This window comes from Eublepharis macularius, chromosome 7 (genome assembly GCF_028583425.1).
Source record: "Eublepharis macularius isolate TG4126 chromosome 7, MPM_Emac_v1.0, whole genome shotgun sequence".
Taxonomy (NCBI): Eukaryota; Metazoa; Chordata; class Lepidosauria; order Squamata; family Eublepharidae; genus Eublepharis; species Eublepharis macularius.
The window spans coordinates 16,440,135-16,460,242 of NC_072796.1; the positions used below are offsets into that span (position 1 = coordinate 16,440,135).

A 20,108-nucleotide genomic window follows, 5' to 3' on the forward strand; every position below is an offset into this window, starting at 1 on the left:
CTCAAGGCTAACAGTGTGGAAATCCTACTATAAGCTCAAAGATTTTTTTGGAACTTCCAGAAGCTGCCCAGAAGACATGTAGGGATTCCTTAGTGGAAAATACAGTGTGGAAAGGTTCACCTCCAAGTAGAAAGTCTGAAAAATCACTGAACTAAAGCCTCTGATGCAATCCAAAGAACCCTCCTAAGACTCACTGAAATCAACTGAAAAGACTGATTGGCTTAAGTCATACAGATTTACTATAGCATATTAAAAGCAATACATTGTATTTATGCTGGTATGCTGCAAGCCATGAACTGAAGTGGATTATAGTACACGAGCCACAACCCAGCACAGTACTTAATTCAATTTATTTGAATGGGCTTAAGCACTTCCAATTCTGTGCTGGATGGTGGTCAGCACCTAATGGTAGAGCAGAACAAAGGAAAGATTTTCCTCCTGGTTTCTGGCTTATTAAAGGGGGGGGGGGTTGTATTTTTGTGAGCAAGGCACTGCATTAGAAATCCTTGGAGGAATTTATTATAGGGGGAAATAAGAGCTAACAAAAAACAGAAAATGTCTAACAAGAGTTAGATAGAGCAAGTCTGCAAAAACGTCTGGAAACAAATCAAATTTTAAAAATCAAGAATTACTCACATTCTTCTCCTAACCCAGCAACATCACAGTAAGAGCTACTCAAGAGACATGAAGGCGAGGAGAGTAAAATCTGGTTCATACATGCACATCCCCCCTTACTGCATTATTAAGTGGTGGCCTGAATGTGTGAAAACGGGCAATCAATAGAAACGTATATAACACAAAGGCTGCAGTCAGACATATTTAACTGACATGAGCAAACCCCATTTGTTTCTGGGTTTTCACGCTCTTCCCTCTTTGCAGAGGACAATCAGTGAATTCCACTCATAAACGAAGTCCAGGTACCTACAACACATGAATGAAGGCATGCGGGTTAACTGGAGTTAGTTTTCACTCACAAATCAGGATTCTGAACTAGAGTTTAGCTAGGTTTTAATCTCAGCTGGAGGGGACACTAACTGTGGTTAATTCACACATCTGCATTGATACATAGGAACATATTCTCCCATAGGAACGTACCTGTCCCCTCTGGTCATTTTTAGAGGCTGTGCTTCGTGTCACATCTGAGAGTAGATGGGTGGCACCCCAAGAAAGGGCCTTCTTAGCCATGTTGCCCCCAAAATGGGCTTTCTTGGTTGTGGCACCAAAACTTTGCAACTCCCTCCTCAAGAAGATTTGCCTATCTCCTTCTATTGTTGTCTTCTGTGACCAGATTAAGAATTTTTAGTTTTGTTTGGCTAATCTCCAATAACTGTTATTGGCCTTTCCCCTGATTTTGGTATTGTATGTGTTTATGTGTTTTTATTGAATTATTGTATATATACTTTATTTTAAATGTCTTTAATGTTTTGATGTCTGCTGCCTATGGGCTCATATTTAGGTGGAAAGTCATCATAGAAATGTTCTAAATACATCAGTAAATTGGAGATATAGAAGAATTTGAATATGCTTAGAATAAGTGATACAATATATATAAGATTTAGAAAAATTATAGTTAAGAGTAATTTAAATAATAAGATGGGCTAAGGGTTGGAAAGCTGTTGGAAGTCTATAAGGAGGGGGGGGAAAGGGTGGGGGTTGATATAATTTAGGTAAGATGGGGAATTTGTGTAATATTTTATGTACTCACCAATAAAATTTAAAAAAAGAAAGAAATGTTCTAAATAAATAAAATAAACAAACACATCACAGGGTTAATTTTGAACCAGAATTCTTTCATCATTCTCCATATGGGATGGAAGAGTGGAAGATAAAATCATGTGTATAAACCGAACAACAAGCTGACGCACATCTGGTTAAATGTGACATCTGAATGCAGCCAACCAAAGTTTCACCTCAGCCCAAACACAATACTTGTAGTCAGTTCACACATTCAACTGCCACTCACGTAGAGAAATCAGGTAACAAACACATGCGTGGAGCAAACTTGTCTTTTCTGCCTGTAACTGTTCCTTCTCATGCATAGAAACAGAGATCAGTTTCCTCCAGGCGGAATTCACATAAGACTCTTCCAAATCTTTGGGGGTTTAACTAGCACTAATCAAAGCCCATTCACAATATTTTTGTACATCCTATCAACTTGGCTGCAGGCCCAGAAGGAAAACTGGCTTAAAAAAAATCTTTGCGAAAGAAACTGTTAGTGATGTAACAGGAGAAGGGAACAAATTTCTCATGCAGATTTGATCATGGTGGATATACAAGTTGAAAAGCTGACTGAACTCAAAGCATTTCAATCACCACAGACTGTTTATAAGAGTTTTATTTATAACATAAAGGTGAAACCACGTATTAAACTGTAATCATGTGGAACATAAACCTGACAGCCATTTATTCTCTGCAAAGCAGCATCTGAAGGGACTGATGGGTAGCAGAAATCCAAATTACAGGTGATGCATATTTTAACATTTCCCCTGAAAATCTTCTTAGATAGCATGTCCCATCCTAGTATTCCAGTGAAGAAGGGACTGGTAAGAATACCTCACAAATGTCTAGGGTATAATGAGTAGAGATGGGCACGAACCGAAATACGAACCAAAATTAAGCACAAACCAGGCCGGTTTGTGGTTCGCAAACCACAGTTTGTTAGATCCCATTTCTGACGAACCGCCACAAACTTTTAGGCTGGTTCGTTTGGTTTGTTTTTTGGTTCATCACTGCAGACAGCCTGGTGCCAATCAATCATTTTCCTAGGCAACAGGGGGTGGACTTCCTGCAGACCTTCTGCTGACCCGAAGTGAACTTCTGCTGGCCTGGAAGTGACCTTCTGCTGACCTGGAAGTGACGATTTTCTGACCTGGATGTGACATTTTCACAAACCAAACGAACCGGTTCGCGGACCAGGGGCTGGTTCATGAAAGTTCGTGGTTCGTGAAGTTTGACAACCCACAAACCACATGGTTCGGTTTTTTCCCAGTTCATGCCCATCTCTAATAATGAGTCATAGATGCAGAGGAGTTAGCCGTGTTAGTCTGTGGTAGCAAAATCAAAAAGAGTCCAGTAGCACCTTTAAGACTAACCAATTTTATTGTAGCATAAGCTTTCGAGAATCAAGTTCTCTTCGTCAGATGCATGATATCATGCATCTGACGAAGAGAACTTGATTCTCGAAAGCTTATGCTACAATAAAATTGGTTAGTCTTAAAGGTGCTACTGGACTCTTTCTAATAATGAGTGGTTCAGCTTAGGACTTTCAGATTAGATCCAAAGGAATATTAAGGTTGAATCCAAAGTCTGGTTCCATTCATGGAAGTTAATTCTGCAAGCAGAACAGAAATCCCACCCACCACCCCCACGGAAATCCACTGAGTTTTTTTATAGAGTCCCCTGGGCCCCCAGGAGCAACATTTTAGGAAAATCAGTGGGCTGTGCTGCGAGGAGGAAAGCAGAACAGGTCTATTCAGCTTACACAAGCGAGTTTTGTTAATTTAAAATTTACTCTAGATCCAACCTGCAATGTGCTATCCTCTTTGATCATGGTGTTAAACAAAGTTCCAAAAAGTTACCTCACTACATATTGTTATAGTGGCCTACTAAGTTATAAACTTCTGGCCTCAGTCCAGTGAGCTCTGTATGCAGCCAGATCCCATTGTTAGTTGTGGAAGACACATGATCAAGAAACAAAAGTATATCAGTAGGCAAGTGCAGACTATGTTTGTAGGAACTGGTTATTCACAGACTTCTGCCCCAGTCCAGGAAACCAGAAACCTAGCAGAAAGCCACGCATACGCTGCCCCATATTTCAGTGGAGAGAAGGTGGCTGTGATACTACAGTGGACAATAAGATTCTTTGCACGAGGCAGTGTTGTACAGTGAATATTGTCACTTACATGAGAGAGTAAGCTCCATGGGATACAGTGGGCCGTATTTCTGAGTAGACATGCCCAAGATTTCACTATAAGGCTAGTCCTGTATCTCTATTCTGATATGAAACTTATTAGGTGATCATGCACCAGTCTCCCTTTCTCAGCCTAATTTACCTGCCAGGTAACTCACCTCACAAGTGAGGGGGAACTATGCATTCTATACTGGTTACCTTGGAGGAAAGACAGGAAGAATACACGGTGGATTTCATCACCATCTCCCATTGTAGCATGGACTAAACCACGCTGAGTTTCTGTAAAATTGCTGCATTGTATGCTTTCAAAACCATCTTTTGGGCAGTGCAGAAGGGTAATGGAGAGTTACCATCTTCTTTGTGAGAGTTCCTGCAGCATTAATGAGCATCACATAAAAAATCACGAGGTGCTCCTTTTTTTAAAGCTTACTATGACAAATTTCTGTCTGTCAGTCTGTGGGATAATAGTAAAGAGTCCAGTGGCACCTTTAAGACTAATCAACATTTTTGTAGCATAAGCTTTCGAGAACCACAGTTCTCCTCGTCAGATGCATGGAGAGTATGAAGAAACTGGCCAGAGATATATAGGTGGTGAGGGGAGGGGAGGGGAGGGGGGACTAGAGCAAATCAGTTGCAAAAGTCATGAAAGAGGTCGGGTGCACAATACAGGCTGGGTGTGACCCCTCCCCTTCCACAGATGAATCTGAATGGAATGCCTGAAAGGCAGTTACTTCTGATAATGAGATAACCACCCAGAGTCTCTAATCAATCCAAGTCTGATTGAGTTAAATTTACATGCCCCTCTGCTCTGTACATAGGACAAACCAGCCAACTTCTGCACAAAAGAATAAATGGACACAAATCTGACATAAAAATGGCAATATCCAGAAACCTTGGAATTCATATGTAAATCTGACTCAATCAAATTTAAATTTTAAGTAATCTCACACCTCCTTCAATATCTTCTAAAGAAACCTATATTTAGGTTTCAATCAATTAGAACATGAAAGATAGCCTTAATTGATTGGAAAAAAATTATACCTCACAGTCCTAAATAGAGATGGACACAAACCTGAATACGAACCAAAAAAACCCATGAACCAGCCCAGTTCGTGGTTCGCGAACCAGTGGTTCGTGGAACCTCATTTCCACAAACTTCCACGGACTGGTCTACTGGTTCATTTGGTTGGTATTAAAGGAAAGTTTAAATGGCCATTTTCCTGGGGAAACGGTCATTTAAACTTTTCCTGCTGCTTGCAAGGGAGGGATCCCCCCCGTCGCCACCTGTCAGCTGATAGTTTAAAGGGTCCTGCTGCTTGCAAGCAGCAGGGCCCTTTAAACGCCCAAATCCTACAAACCCTAGCCCCACACTTACCTTGTCTTCTCTGAGGCTGCAGCTTCCTCCTCCTCCTCTTGAGAGGGGCAGGAAGGCCATTTTCTGCTTCATCTGCCACTGAGTGGGCCTGCAGAGCGGTGGAGGAGGCCGAAAATGGCCTTCCGCCCCTCAAATTGCCACCACAGGAAAGTGCCCCTTTAATGATTAAATGCCCCTTTCCCTGCTACTAAGCAGCTGGAAAGGGGCGTTTAAACCCCATGAACCACGAACCACAAACTGGTTCGGGAACTTGCCCCAATTTGTGGGAGTTCATGGAAACCCACGAACCGCATGGTTCGGGTTTTTTGTGGTTCGTGCCCATGTCTAGTCCTAAATAACAAATCACCACATTTAAACATATAGTAACATGCTGTGATGGAATGTAGTAGTAATCATATAGGCAATGCAAATCATATACAGAATTTATAGATATGTTTGACATGCAGTGCTTGACTGCATCTTGCTCACAGTTTTCCGGGCTTCCTACAGAAGTTACTCTTCAGCCTTGAACAGGCAGCCAAAATGAAGAGATGTATTGTTTATTGTTACAATGAGTTATGAAAGGTTGATCTTTTGCAAAGCTGGCTCTTGGCACAAAGAATAACACCACAAAGTTGATTGAACATCCACAAAAAAAAACCCCATTGTGAAAACAGTCTATCAGAGCATGCTCAGAGGAGCATTCTATCAAGCGTTTAGTAAGAGTTTAATAAAGTCATGTGTCGGCCTATGTAATATCATCTATGTAAGTGGCCATACCCTATAACCTCTGAATCTCTCAGATTTGGAATTCAGTGAAATCTGCTTTCCCCTTTTTGACAAAGCTCCAGGTAAGCAGCTTTGGAATTTAACCCTTTTTTCTTAAAGTCAGCTTAGAACAAGAACGAGATGCATAGTTAAGTAAGGTTGACCTCTGTAGGATATACCAGATATGCATCTATTCAATAATATTTTGATTAATCAGATCCAGAGTTATCAGATTAGTTTTAAATAAAAGCTTTAATTAACACATTGGCTGTTTATTGGCTGGGAAATACAGGACTTCACTTTGAAGTGGAACAAATAAATAAACCTTAATATCACCTTAGAGACTGAGAGCTGTGTCCTGCAAAGATTTAATGTTTTAAGATAGCATTCCATTACCAAGCAGCACTGTGATTTAGTAGTTAACACAATGCTTTAACTCAGTTAAAGAGGTTTTAATTGCCATGTAACTATTTAAACTAATGCCCTCACAGGTTGGTCCAAGTGACCACCACAAGGCAATTCAGAAATCCAAATTCTATGAACTATTTATTTATTTGATTTTTATCCGACACATTCTCCAAGGAGGTCAGAGTGCTATACATCGTCCCTTCCTTCCATTTTATGTTTACAACAATCCTGTGAGGTAGGTTAAGCTAAGAGAGAATGACTGACCCATAATCAATCTGTAAACTTCATGACAGAAAGGTTTGAAGGGGGGTCCTCCTTGGTTGGAATATGATATCATAGTAGCTCTCATCCCCAGCTAGACTGTTATGGTAAGTTGCTAACCATTCCCTTAAAGCTGAGAGACAGTAACCTGTTTATCAATGTTCCCTGAACACCCTTCCTTGGAATTTTCCCAAGCTACTATATTGTTAGAAATCTTCACATAGCTTTGACTAAATTTTGCAATGCATATTTTTTTTTAAAAAAGGGAAAGCAACCCAGTTACAATATTCTTATTAGAACAGCTGTTCTAATTTAGTAAGTTCTAAATCTGTTTCATTCTTCAGAGAGTCAAGAGGTTAGCACATGGTACTTCTTCTATTCCTTAGCTTGGTTTTTCAATACGCTTGACTCAGATTTGCATGTTAGATCATATAATATGTACGATCCCAGGTGGTTTTTTTATGAGCAAAAAGCACACAGTATTAAGACTGAGCACAATTTCACACAATGCATTCCACCCCTCCCCTCAACAAAAATGAAAATCCATTATTTCTGGGCATTCTGCCATATTTTATTATCACATATTCAGTTCCTTTCCTTTCAAGCTACTGTACAGTGTGAAGTGGCCATTAGAGCAAATGTATCTTCAATTCACATGCTGCCATGCAAAAACATAACAACATTAAGGTAAAGGAATAAATATCCATTGCCTACCTTGAAACTGTGTAAATTTGATGGTCCCCATCCTCTCTCCATTTCTGAATACAACTTGACCCTAAATAAAGTAAATAAATACCTTATAATAAGATTTATGATAACCTTATAAAGCTGCTATTCACTCTAAAGGACAAAGAGATTAACTATCTAACACAGACTTTTCTCATTGATTGATAATGTACTTGGAAATCAGATAACTCAATGAACTGAGAGAACTGCAGTTACAGAACCCATTATACAATATAAACGGATTCTTCTGCGCAGGGCAATACTGCTGAAGCAGACATGTTGATGGATGATTTAGGTGGAACAGCTGAGAGAAAGGTCCTTTGATGCTGAATAGTTATCCAAAGCAAGTTCACCACTGTAAAGAAACACTCCCTCCCCCTTTTAATTGCACAAGTTATACGGCTTGTAAATAAATGTTACACTCCTACAAAGCTGAAAAGCAATTAACTTTAAATGCCATACCGTCACTAGAAAAAGCTCTCCTGACGTTTTAGAAGGAGTCAATAATTTTAATAAATCCTCTGTGGATAAGGAACCACAGCAAAGAATGTGTCACTTGCATACTACTGGGTGACCAAAGAGTTGAAGGACCTCAAAACCAGCAATGCTTTTAATTAATCTTGTGCTCTAGCCAGGCTAAGCAGACATCTGATAGCGCAGTCCTAAACAGAGATTCACCCTTCTAAGTCCATTGAAGTCAATAAGCTTAGAAGGATGAAACTTTGCTTAGGATTGCACTGTGAGTTAAACAAGAAAGAAATAAGTGAATTCCACCTTTATCTGACAATTAAAAAAGAATCCCTGCTGGACGATCCCAGTGGATATAATCTTCCTACATTGACTGTGGAATCGATAATTTACACATTATAACACTTTCATGGCTGCCACCAAGAACTTTTGCTCAAACTCCATGTACCGAAGTCAGTTCCTGGGTATATGTGAGGCCCAGTTTGGATCAAGATAATGGTGCACAGAGAAAGAGGTGCATAGGCAGGGCTTTTTTCCAGGGGGAACGCGGGGGAACGGAGTTCCAGAACCTCTTGAAAATGGTCACATGGCTGGTGGCCCCGGCCCCTGATCTCCAGACAGAGGGGAGTGTAAATCTAAACTCCCCTCTGTCTGGAGATCAGGGGGCAGAGCCACCAGTCATGTGACCATTTTCTCCAAGGGCAACCCACTGAGTTCCACCACGTCTTTTCCCAGAAAAAAAGCCCTGTGCATAGGGAAAGGGGGCTTAATCATACCTCCATGACTTCTTTCTTACCAGAAACAGCCACAGGGAGCCATTATTTGCCCCACTGAGAAACCTGACACGTTCTTTTGACTACACTTAAGTTTCTCCAGCAGAGCAAATGGCGGCTTCCCCAAGGCCACATAAGGTTGAAAAATGCCCTGGGGGCAGGGGCTTAAGCCCTCCCTCCTCCTGCACTAGGGTCCCTATTTGAATGAGGCCTGCATGTAGGGCTGGGTGTGGGAGGACAACTGGTAGGAGGGTTGGAGACAGGGGCAAGGGGGCGCATGCATGTGATGATGCTATTGTTAGGGTTGCCTGTCCCCCGCTGGGGGTGGGGGACTCCAGTTCCCACCCTCCACTCCCTGCCCCCGCTTACCTGGCCGGTGGGGGAGGCACAGGCCTCCCAGGAGCATGCTCACTGGGATCCAGCCCAATTTAGGCCCAAATCGGGCTGGACTGGGCCGCTGCAGAGCAAGGGAACGCTCCTGCGCTCCGCAGTGGCCCGATCCAGCCTGATTTGGGCCCGATCCAGCCTGAATCCTATTTGGAAATGCTACTATAATTTTTTTAAAGTTTCTATTCTTATGACAGTTTAGGTTCCTTTTCCCTTAGAAATCATGCTAATATGGCCAGGCACACTGCAAACACATCAAGAACAGAAGCTGTGAGTAAATAATGGCAGCTTGAATGCTTCCTGATACTAGTATCAAGAGAGCTATTCAGAGGGTCTCTCTCACACAAAATCTTCTGGCGATAATAAGTGCTTTGAATGAAGACATTCCAGAGAGATCCCATTATTTTTCTAGAGTCACTGCTTTTCTCAATTGTCAATGAATGCTATGAAACTAAATCTGATTTTCTGCTCATCTTGAACTGCATGTAAAAGCAACTTTAATCTGGAGAGCCGGGTTTGATTCCCCACTCCTCCACTTGAAGCCAGCTGGATGACCTTGGGTCAGTCACAGCTCTTTCAGAGCTCTCTCAGCCCCACCCACCTCACAGGGTAATTGTTGTAACACAGTTTGTAAACCGCTCCTGAAGGGTGTTACATAAATCAAATGTTGTTATTATTATTTAATCATTCCTTTAAAACTTATATCCAATATCAGGAAATTGTCAGTTCTAGGGATGGCAGTCCATGGCAGATAGACCCCAAGCCCCTCACTGCAAGCACTCCAGTGCATTCGTTGAAAAGGTCTTTATTCAGAGGTCCATTAAGTTCATGGGTACATCGATACATGGGAAAGTTGGCAGGAATAATTTTACAGGCAAAGGTACTATTGCTATAAGGAGCATCATTTCCTCCCTCCCCCGAGGTAGATTGCGTTTAGGCGCAAAAATCTAAGAAGTTACATGAGAACACAATAGCTTAGTCTAGACAGAAAATGGTAGAAGATTACAAAGAAATCAAAGTCTTTCTCTGCTCTGAGAAATGGGTTGCAGCTGCAGGGTCAGTGAGGCACATTTTTGTAGAGAGAACAGGCTGGTTACTTGGTCTGTGAGATCAGCATTAGCAAGCAAGGCACTTTCGGTTTTAAGCAGGCCAACGTGGGTATGACTATATTCCAAAGTACAATTACAGGAGCATGGCATGAGATCAAAGAATACATACAAGGCATGGATGTGCGCATACATGACAGAAATACCTGGACCCAGGTCTAAAATCAGTTGGGATGCTAAGACTCCTACTGTGGCGACTTGGATGCTGGCAGGAGGAAATGGGAGGGGGAAGCAGATGCATGCACATCACTTCTGGGGAAAAAACTGTAAGTGACATAGCCGATGCTCTAGCATTTTGCAAAAACACTAGGGTAGAAACTGGAAGTGATGTGAGCGCACTGGCATGCCAATGGCATGCCAGGCCCCACCCCCAATTCCTCCCAGCTTGGCAACCCTAAAAATCAGGGACCTTCTGTTCTGCGCTCCACAGAGAGGAAGATGAATGAAACCAGTGCATTTTCTTCCCAGATTCTACCACAATTGGTTTACTCTAGCTTAGCCTAGCTATAATTGCTCCTGGGCACAACCTCAGGTCTCAGGGCCAGGCTACAAGTGACGAGCGACACTTGAACAGCAAGTGAACAGACTCATGTGTATTCCTCCCTGTTCACTTGCGCTCCACTTCACTTGCTGTTCAAGTGTCATTCGTCATTTGTAGCTTGGCCCTCAGCCTCAGCAACAGCCAGATTCTAGTTTTGCCTATGTAGAAATATTATTTAAGGCCAAAATGACTAGCTCTTGTGGATGTGGATTAGAAACTTGTAGCTATGCTCTGAGACCCTCTTTACAGCAAAGCTGAATTAGGTCAGTCTTGTTTTCATCAACTCTTAAGAAGCTCAGCTAGTTGGTGGGCAGCTGTGCTGAGGGAGAAAATCTATATCTGACACCTGCAACGCTCTTCTCTTCCACACTTTTCCTTCAGGCTGTCTTTGTGGCACACATCATGTATAACGTCAGTTCATGTTATTCTTGGAACCTGATTCAGTATGTGGCAAAAAAACTAAGCTCAGCAGATCCCCTAAAATATCTAAGCGGATTCTCCAAGGCAGAACCATCACTAACTACCGCTATGATGTCAAGACAAGTGTCTATTATTTTTAAAAATATGAAAACGTACATTATGTCATACTTTGTTGCAGAAATAAATTTTACAAATACTGAAATAGATAGCACTCCAGGAATGGTTTTCAAGTTTTAAAAAGTTTGTATAATATCTAACTTAATATACTATAGACGGAGAAAGAAAGTAGGTTATATACAGTATAAATTTATTCCAAAGAAGGGCTGTGATCATATTATGTCCAAACAATAAATCTTATAACAGTATTAGAATGTATTCTCCATACATCGATGTTTCAGCCCCGTGAGTAACTGACACCAATGCATTTTATTTCAAAACTGAAGTAAAATGTTTTATATTCTGTGTATTGCAATGGCCCGTATTTTTTGTATATTACATGCAACACTATTATTTATTTAATTATACCCCAGTGATAGAAAAGAAGACAACTTTGAGAGTACCTCTTCATCACTGTGTCTAAAAGTAGCACCCTTTTTCAATTTTCCAGTCACAGAAGAGTTCTTGGAGAACCTCTTAGTAATTTCATTCAGCTAGTTCTTTTTAGGTTTCACTCTTATCTAATTTTTTCAAAGTTTCTCTAGCATTTTTCTTTGTCTGCCTGTGTCTTTGAGAGCCAGTGTGATTACAGTGTTAGACTAGGATCCAGGTTCGAATCCCCAGTCTGCCTTGAAGCTCGTTAGGTTACCTTGGGCCAGTCATAAACTCTCAGCCTAACTTACCTTATAGGGTTGTTGGGATAATGGAATAGAGATAAGAAGAGCAATGTAAGCTGCTTTGTACCCCCAACTGAGGAGGAAGGTGAGATATAAATGAAGTAAAATAAATTTTTTAAAATAATTTTTTTCCTGAAGTTTTACCCTTAGTTCTTTATTTACTGAAATATTTACAAACACGTTTAAAACTCCAGAATAATTTAAAAATTCACATATATCCAATCCACACAAAACATTCTAAAGCCCACAAAGGATATTAGAGAGAACTATTCTGCACCCTACCTAAAGATATTTTCTCCATCTTGTCTTGAAGATAAATTCTCCATCAGATATTTTGACCTTTGTTATGAAAATTACCTTCAAATACAGTCCTTCAATCCTCCCATTTTACCCACTATTACAGGCTGCCTTACCATAGACCTGAGGGAGAAGGTACAGGGAGCAGGGGAAGCCAGCCAACAAGCCAGCCAGCAACCTTACCAGCAGGGGAGGAAAAGCAGCAGCAAAGACAGCTCAGGACCATGCTCCAGCCTCCAGGCAAGCTAGAGGGGATTAGCCAGGACTAGGAAAAGCTGAGAGCAAAGCTATCCCAGGTGGGGCGACCTGAGGCACTCAGCAGGGAAAGCTTGGCAGCCAGCCAGGAAAGCACAGCTGTTGCTGATCAGGGCAGCCAGCAGAGAAAACCCAGGTGTGGCTGCCTGAGACATCGATGGCTGTGGCTAGAGTGCAGATGGGGTGTGGCTAGCAGGTGGAGCTGGGAAAAGGGAAAAGGACATAAGGAGAATCCACCCACAGGGTGTGGTATGTTGTGTAGAAGTGGGGGGAGAGGGCGCGCAGTGGAGAGGAGAGGAGAGGAGAGGAGGGGAGGGGAGGGGAGGGGTAAGACCGACAATTGGATGGAGACAGCGGTCATGGAAGGCAGCCAGGACTATGTTAGGTTGAAGGTACCTGTGAGTGGACCGAGAGGGTGTGAGGATGTGGTTCCACAGAGCGAAATCCCGCATATTCCCTGAAGGTCCTTTAAGGCTGAAGTCAGGCATGCCAGCATCTCACAGGGTGGCGCCTATGGCAGAACCTGACAGTGTTTAGTTCTCATCTTTCTTACATTCTCTCTTCATTTTAATGTTTATATGGCCTACCATTTTATATTTTTATAATACTGCCTTGATTCATTCCAAGAAATCTCAACATCCATGAATCTTCTCTCATACTGATTGTCTCCCTGCTTCACTTTCTGCCACTGTTTTGATCATATCAACCTTCAGTCCCTCTCCTATTAAGTCTATTCACTGCCTTCTTTTAGTGCACATAAACTTTATGCTTTTTATTCCTCTCTTCTTGTGATCATGTTGAGACTTATAGATAAGCTGGTGTAGGGATTAGAGTGTCGGACCAGGGTCTGGGAGACCCAAGTTCAAATCCTCACTCTGCCACAGAAGCTTGCAGAGTGTTCTCGGCCCAGTCACACACACTCAATCTAACCTACCTCACTGCTTGCTGTGAGGATAAAATGGAGGCCTGGAGAAAGTTGTAAGCAACTCTGGGTCTCCATTAGGGAGAAATGTAATGTATAAATGAAATAAATAAATAAACAGAAGTTTGATGTTTTCTACTTGCAGGGGGTGTTGCTGCTGCTTTCTTTTAAAACACAAGTGAGCACTGAAAATGTTATCTCCACCTGCCACATGTAGCAGTACAATTCGTTCTGCAAGCTTAGAACACTATTATCTTACTATTCTCAAGTCATTCCACTGAACATGCATAATAAAGTGGCAGGATTCTGCAGCACACCTCGTCATACCACATGTAAAAAGCTTCAGATTCCACCAAGCAAAAAATTAAAAACTCCTTGTAATATTTATGCTCCTTGTAGAGTCCATGGAACAAACATGTTAGGGAGCTCTGCAAATGCAGGTTTGAGTCCCTACATGGATCCACATTCCTGTTCAGGAAGTCTTTAAAACAGAGATGCTTTCAAAATGATCATTCCCCATCCGCAATCCAAAGAACATCAGAATTCTGTCACTAGTCTGTAGAGCATGTAGATTTATTCCTAGAAGTATGAAATGTTCATATGGAATTAATTTACCATCTTTTTTATTTTCTTTTTCCTCGGTTCTTCTCTAGTCAACCAAGGCAGCAGTTTTTCAGCCTGGTACACAGTAGTTCTCCAATGCAACACATTTCATAATATAGGTAATGAGACGTCTCTTCTATTCTACATAATTCAGTGAACAAGGCCATAAGAGAAAAAAAGTATTTCCATCTCTGACACCACTGCTGAGTTCATGTTTTCAATGTTTCTTATTATCCAGACATAGCCATCGTAATAAGATGTTCAAAAAATTTACTCCTTTTGCTTACATTTAAAAGCGAAATTTATAATGGAACAAGATCTAATGCAAATAATTGCTTTTCAAATTAGATCATATTTCATTTCTACTTTCTAAATGCACCAAAAGCAATCACAGAAGAATGTCTGGTGTATGCTTAAGGAACACTAATAGGAAGTTCAAGTGTTTATATTAATGATGACTAATCAAATACATTTTAATTAAGTTAGCATGAGACACCTGTAATGCCAAATACCTTATTTGCACATAAAATACATCAGATTGGAGAATATTTATGCAGACAGGACACCTGATCAAAAACAGTGTATTAATCACACATGAGCAAAAAGGAATTTCCCTTAGACAGAGATTCTCAAATGTGTTATGCAATGTGAGTATTTTACAGTAGAGATGTAAAACTCCCCACTATACACTGCTGTGCATCTTCTTGAGACAGAGCACCAACCAGTACCCATTCTGCCCACAAATCCACAAGACAGGAGGGTACTTTGTATGGATTTTTTTCTCTTGGCAGCAATTACAGTAGAATTAAATAATACATGGTGAAGGTTAAAGAAGAAAGTGCCAATGCAGGATTACAGCTGAACATCAAGAAGACAAAAGTAATGACTACTGAGGAATTACACAATTTTAAAGCTGACAATGAGGACATTGAAATTATTCAAGATGTTTTATTCCTTGAAGAAATCAGAAGAAGATTGAGACTTGGAAGAGCAGCTGTGAGGGAGCTAAAAAAGATCCTTAAAGATAAAGATGTCTCTCTGGGAACCAAGATCAAGATAATCCAAACTATGGTATTCCCCATTACTATGTATGGATGTGAAAGTTGGACGGTGAAGAAAGCTGACAGGAAGAAAATTGATTCATTTGAAATCTGGTGCTGGAGGAGAGTTTTGCGGATACCATAGACGGCCAAAAAGACAAATAAGTGGGTACTGGATTAAATCAAACCTGAATTCTCCCTAGAAGCTAAAATGACAAAACTGAGGCTTTCATACGTTAAGTCACATCATGAGAAAACAAGATTCTCTGAAAAAGTCAATAATGCTAGAAAAAGTGGAAGGTAGTAAGAAAAGAGGAAGACCCAAAATAAGATGGCTTGACTCAATAAAAGAAGCCACGTACTCCATTTTGTAGGATCTGAGCAAGTCTGTTAATGATAGGACATTCTGGAAGTCTTTCATTCCTAGGATCGCCATAGGTCAGAGGCGACTTGGTGGCCCATAACACACATGCCAATCATACATGACATATCCAGCTTCTGCCTCTCCCCCCATGCAATACATAAGTCAACTTATCCCATGCCCTGACATCACCATTTTGCATGTTTTTTCTGCATATCCATCCCTGTTTCACATTACTGACTGCTGCTGCAAGGTCCAGGGAAAACAGCAGTGGAAGGATGCAAAAGAGGGAATGTGCTGTATTCAACATCACGATGGAGAAGAACCAGATACAAGAGCAAGAGTGCCTGCTTTTTTTGTTCAACAAAACGCGGGGACGGGGTGGAATCTCTCTTAGAGTTTTAGGACCTTAAATAGGGGAAAATATGAAAAGCAGGCCAGAGCCCCTGTATCTTAATTGTTTTGTAGAAAAGGGAATTTGACATGTTCAGTTCACCATGGAAGGATCAGAAAAGCGGCAGCCCTACCCCTAATTCTGTGATCCGCTGCTTCTGTACAACAGTATTTTCATTCTCGTGTGTGTGGGGAGGGGGGTGCTGGGGCTGGAAAAGATTCAAGAAGCCATTAAGCAATTAGGGGCCAATACATCTCCTCTTGCTCACTCTCCGTTTCCAGCAAACAGAGGACTGGAGACACCTTAAAGAATGAGGATGCGTTCCCCTGTTAATAGTTAATGCATCTTGGTTGATGGTTATTGATGGACCTATCCATTAATTTATGTAATTCTCTTCTGAGTCCATTTCTGTTAGTGTTTTTTTAGGAAGAAAGAGAGGAAGGAAGGAAGGAAGGAAGGAAGGAAGGAAGGAAGGAAGGAAGGAAGGAAGGAAGGAAGGAAGGAAGGAAGGAAGGAAGGAAGGAAGGAAGGAAGGAAGGAGATTATAAAGTATTTTTACTATCTGTCTGAAATCTCTTTATTACCTTGAATGTCCCTCCCAAGAAGGGCCATTCAGGGCATTAACAACATGACTCATTTTCTCCTGGCTTCCCTTTTCAAAAGAGGCACAAGGCAGGATTGGCTAGGGCTGGAAAGTCTCTGCCAATGGGAAGAAGTTAGTATGTAGCTTTATATGGAGCTGCTCCCTCACCCTCACAGCTTTTTGTTGGTGTGGCTGGAGTGGAGACAGAGCCAGGGCTTTTTTTCTGGTGCGCAGAGGGCAATCTCAACTCCCCTCTGTCTGGAGATCAGGGGGCAGGGCCACCAGCCATGGGACCATTTTCAAGAGGTTCCGGAACTCCGTTCCACCGCGTTCCTGCTGAAAAAAAGCCCTAGTAAGAGCTATTGCATTTCGATGCCGCCGTAATGCCTAGCGGCTAAGAATGGGTCTGGACAAACACTAAGGGTGTCATGGGCAGTCCCTGGGCGGTGGCAGGGCAAGGATATGGCTTGCAATGTTCTGACCCCATTGAGATCTCCCTCTTCAAGGAGCAGCCTTGGTGGTCTTTTATGCTGCACTGCATATTCGTGAGCTGTTAGCTCAATCACACTGGGTTATGTCCTAGAGGCAGTGGTGGATTTGATACTGGCACTGGTGGAGGCAATGTTAGTGATTGGCTAGTCCACACCAGGGGGCATCACATGGTCTTAAAGACCCCTGAGGATCCCCATTTCTGTTTCATCAAGCCATTGGACATGTTCATGGGAACACAGGGCTATGCCTCAGGCTGTTTATGACAATCGCTGACCAGTTCCAGTTTGGGGCAGTGACTGGTTGGAACCTGGTAGATGCAGGGCTGCCAGTGTATGAATATGATGCGCTTTCATTTTGCCCCTAAATGGCTTCCACTGCAGCAAGCCTCCCCAGTCAAGCAATCCCAAGGACTGGTAGAGCAACTAGTGCATTTAAATGCTACGGTAGGTGATTGAACAAGGTTTGTATTTTGCAGGTGCAGGCATATCTTGAAACCCAGTCAGAGTTTTTGTTCTGAGCCATCCCATTACCTTTCAGTTGAAACAATTGGGCCAGTTCCAACAATGGTCGGACCCAGCTGGGCTTTCACCCCTTTGCTAGCATCCAGTGGTGCGGCGCGCATGGGATGTCGTGGAAGCAGCTTCTACCTTCTCTCCCCCAGGTTAGGAGAAAGGGCAGTCATCCCAAAGTCTTGGAGTGGCATTTGGATGAGAACGGGCATCCATATCTCCATCACAATTAAGGATCTGAGGAAGATCTGAGAAGATCTCCAGGGTCGGGGACAGAGGGTGGCGCTCGGGGGAGATCTATCGCCTCGTCACCCTTTGGTGTGCGGGGTTCCCCAAGGGGCGATACTCTCCCCGATGTTATTTAACATCTATATGCGCCCCCTCGCCCAGTTGGTGCGGAGGTTTGGGCTGGGTTGTCATCAATACGCGGATGACACCCAACTTTTTCTGTTGATGGACGGCCGGCCAGACACGGCCCCAGACAATCTGGCCAGAGCTTTGGAGGCTGTGACGGCATGGTTGAAACAGAGCAGGCTGAAATTGAACCCAGTGAAGACGGAGGTCCTGCAGCTGGGACGGGGGCTGCCAGATGTTGGGATCCAGCTCCCTGCCCTGGATGGGACACCACTGGCAACTTCGCCAGTGGTAAAGAGTCTGGGTGTGTTCCTGGATGCCTCCCTATCGATGGAGGCCCAGGTCACGGCGGTTGCCAAGTCTGCATTTTTCCATCTTCGTCAGATCAGGCAACTTGCCCCCTACCTGACGCCCCAGGACCTGGCTACAGTGATCCATGCAACGGTCACCTCCAGGCTAGATTACTGTAACTCACTCTACGCTGGGCTACCCCTGGGCCTGATCCGGAAACTACAACTGGTCCAGAATGCGGCGGCACGGGTCCTGACTGGTATACCTTACCAGTCACACATCACACCTGTCCTGCGCCAGCTGCACTGGCTTCCAGTTGAATTCCGAATCAGGTTCAAAGTGTTGGTTCTTACCTTTAAAGCCCTGAGTGGGTTGGGACCGGCATATCTTCGGGACCGCCTCTCCCTGTACGTTCCCCGGAGATCGCTCCGATCAGCGAATAAATATTTACTTGTGGTCCCCGGCCCTAAGGAAGCCCGCCTCGCTTCAACCAGGGCCAGGGCCTTTTCAGTCCTGGCCCCAGCCTGGTGGAACGCTCTGTCAATGGAAACCCGGGCCCAGCGGGACATATTATTGTTCCGCCGGGCCTGTAAGACAGAGCTGTTCCGCCAGGCATTTGGTGATTGAAGGGGGCGGTGCCATGTCGGCCTCCCACCTTTGGGGTGGGGAAGGTTCTCCCCACCACTGCACCTTGTTAATTTGTTTTATTATTTGTATATTGATTTTAGTTTTTGTTTTTATCAATTTTAACTGTTCACCGCCCAGAGCCCCTGGGGATGGGCGGTATATAAATTGAATAAATAAATAAATAAATAATGCATGACTACAGCTGGTTGTAGTGTGGACTGAGTTTCTTCAGAGGAGGGTCTAGAAAGGGCATTTAAGCCCACTGTCATAGAACAGGCCAGGCACAATGTTAATAGTCATGAAGGAGGGTGATTCTGCAGAAGAGCGGCTAATATCCCCACCTAATATTCACTACAATATGTCTCACCTGTATAAGGAGGGTGACATCTACCTCTTTCCAGAAAGATGTGACACTATCTGGCTGATCTGTACATCAGAGCCTGTAAACTGTTACAGTCAGCAGCTGCAGCCAGGGGTGTTAAGCTAGGCTAACTCCTTTGCTTGGCAGGTATAGGGTGGGTTGCTCAAGTCAGGTAAGGAGAACTGGCAAACACCCTGAGGCATCTGGCCTTGGTGGAGGGTATGTCTTGAACAGGCTTTCACACGCCTTGCAGCTCCGTGTGCTGGGAATACCCTTGGTGCCCAGCAGCATCATTCCAACCCCAGAAGGGACCTTAAGGCCGGTCAGGGGAGGGGAACGAGGCCAGGCACCTCTCAGCACATACGGCATGTGTGGGTGAAGACGAGCAAGGCTGGCAAAAGTGCAGGCCAAGTTTGGAGCTGAGGCGGACCTTGCCCAAAAAAGGCAGCCACAGCTGGCTGAATAGTACAGCTTGCGCTTGGGATAGCTAGCTTACAATAATAAGTAATGATCCTGATCAGCCATTTAAATAAATAAAACTAGTTGAACTCATACCAGTTGAACCCTTCGAAAGGCAGTGGAGAATCCTCTGGAATGAAGTTTGGCATCTGTCTTGTGTCCTCGCTTGGGGAATGCTGGGGCAACAGGATTGCCAAACTGCATCCCGGAAGATTCTCCGCTGCCTTTCAAAGTCATTAAGCTGCAAAAGAGAATTCAGTCATTTATCTGGGTGCTCAGTTTTGTGTATATTCCGAATTCCCAGAAACGTCAATCAGAACAGAAATACACATTAGTCTACCCAAATGTGTTTGCTGGTTAGCATGAATGCAGAGGGAGCATTTGGAAAGGAGGGAACTGGCAGGCGGAGAGAGGGGCTGCTTAAAACCCTGCATTCACATCAAGCACCAGAGACATATAAATGTAAAAATAGGAGAGACACTTTGGCTGTCCTACATGTAGTTCTGCCCTGAGAATGCATGTGTAATTATACCAGACTAAATTTACAAGTAGGAATTATAAACCCAGTCTGTCTGCAAAGCTTTAATCAGAGACAGGGGATTAGT

General features: G+C 43.0%; 1 protein-coding gene across 1 annotated transcript in view; it reads right to left on the bottom strand.

Moving 5' to 3' along the window:
• GABBR2 (gamma-aminobutyric acid type B receptor subunit 2) overlaps positions 1-20,108 on the bottom strand; it is a 434,622-nt gene that overhangs the window by 184,913 nt on the left and 229,601 nt on the right. Inside the window, exon 8 of the mRNA XM_054985745.1 lies at positions 7,416-7,476. Coding sequence (XP_054841720.1) covers positions 7,416-7,476 — 61 coding nt within the window. The remainder of the gene's footprint in view (positions 1-7,415; positions 7,477-20,108) is intronic.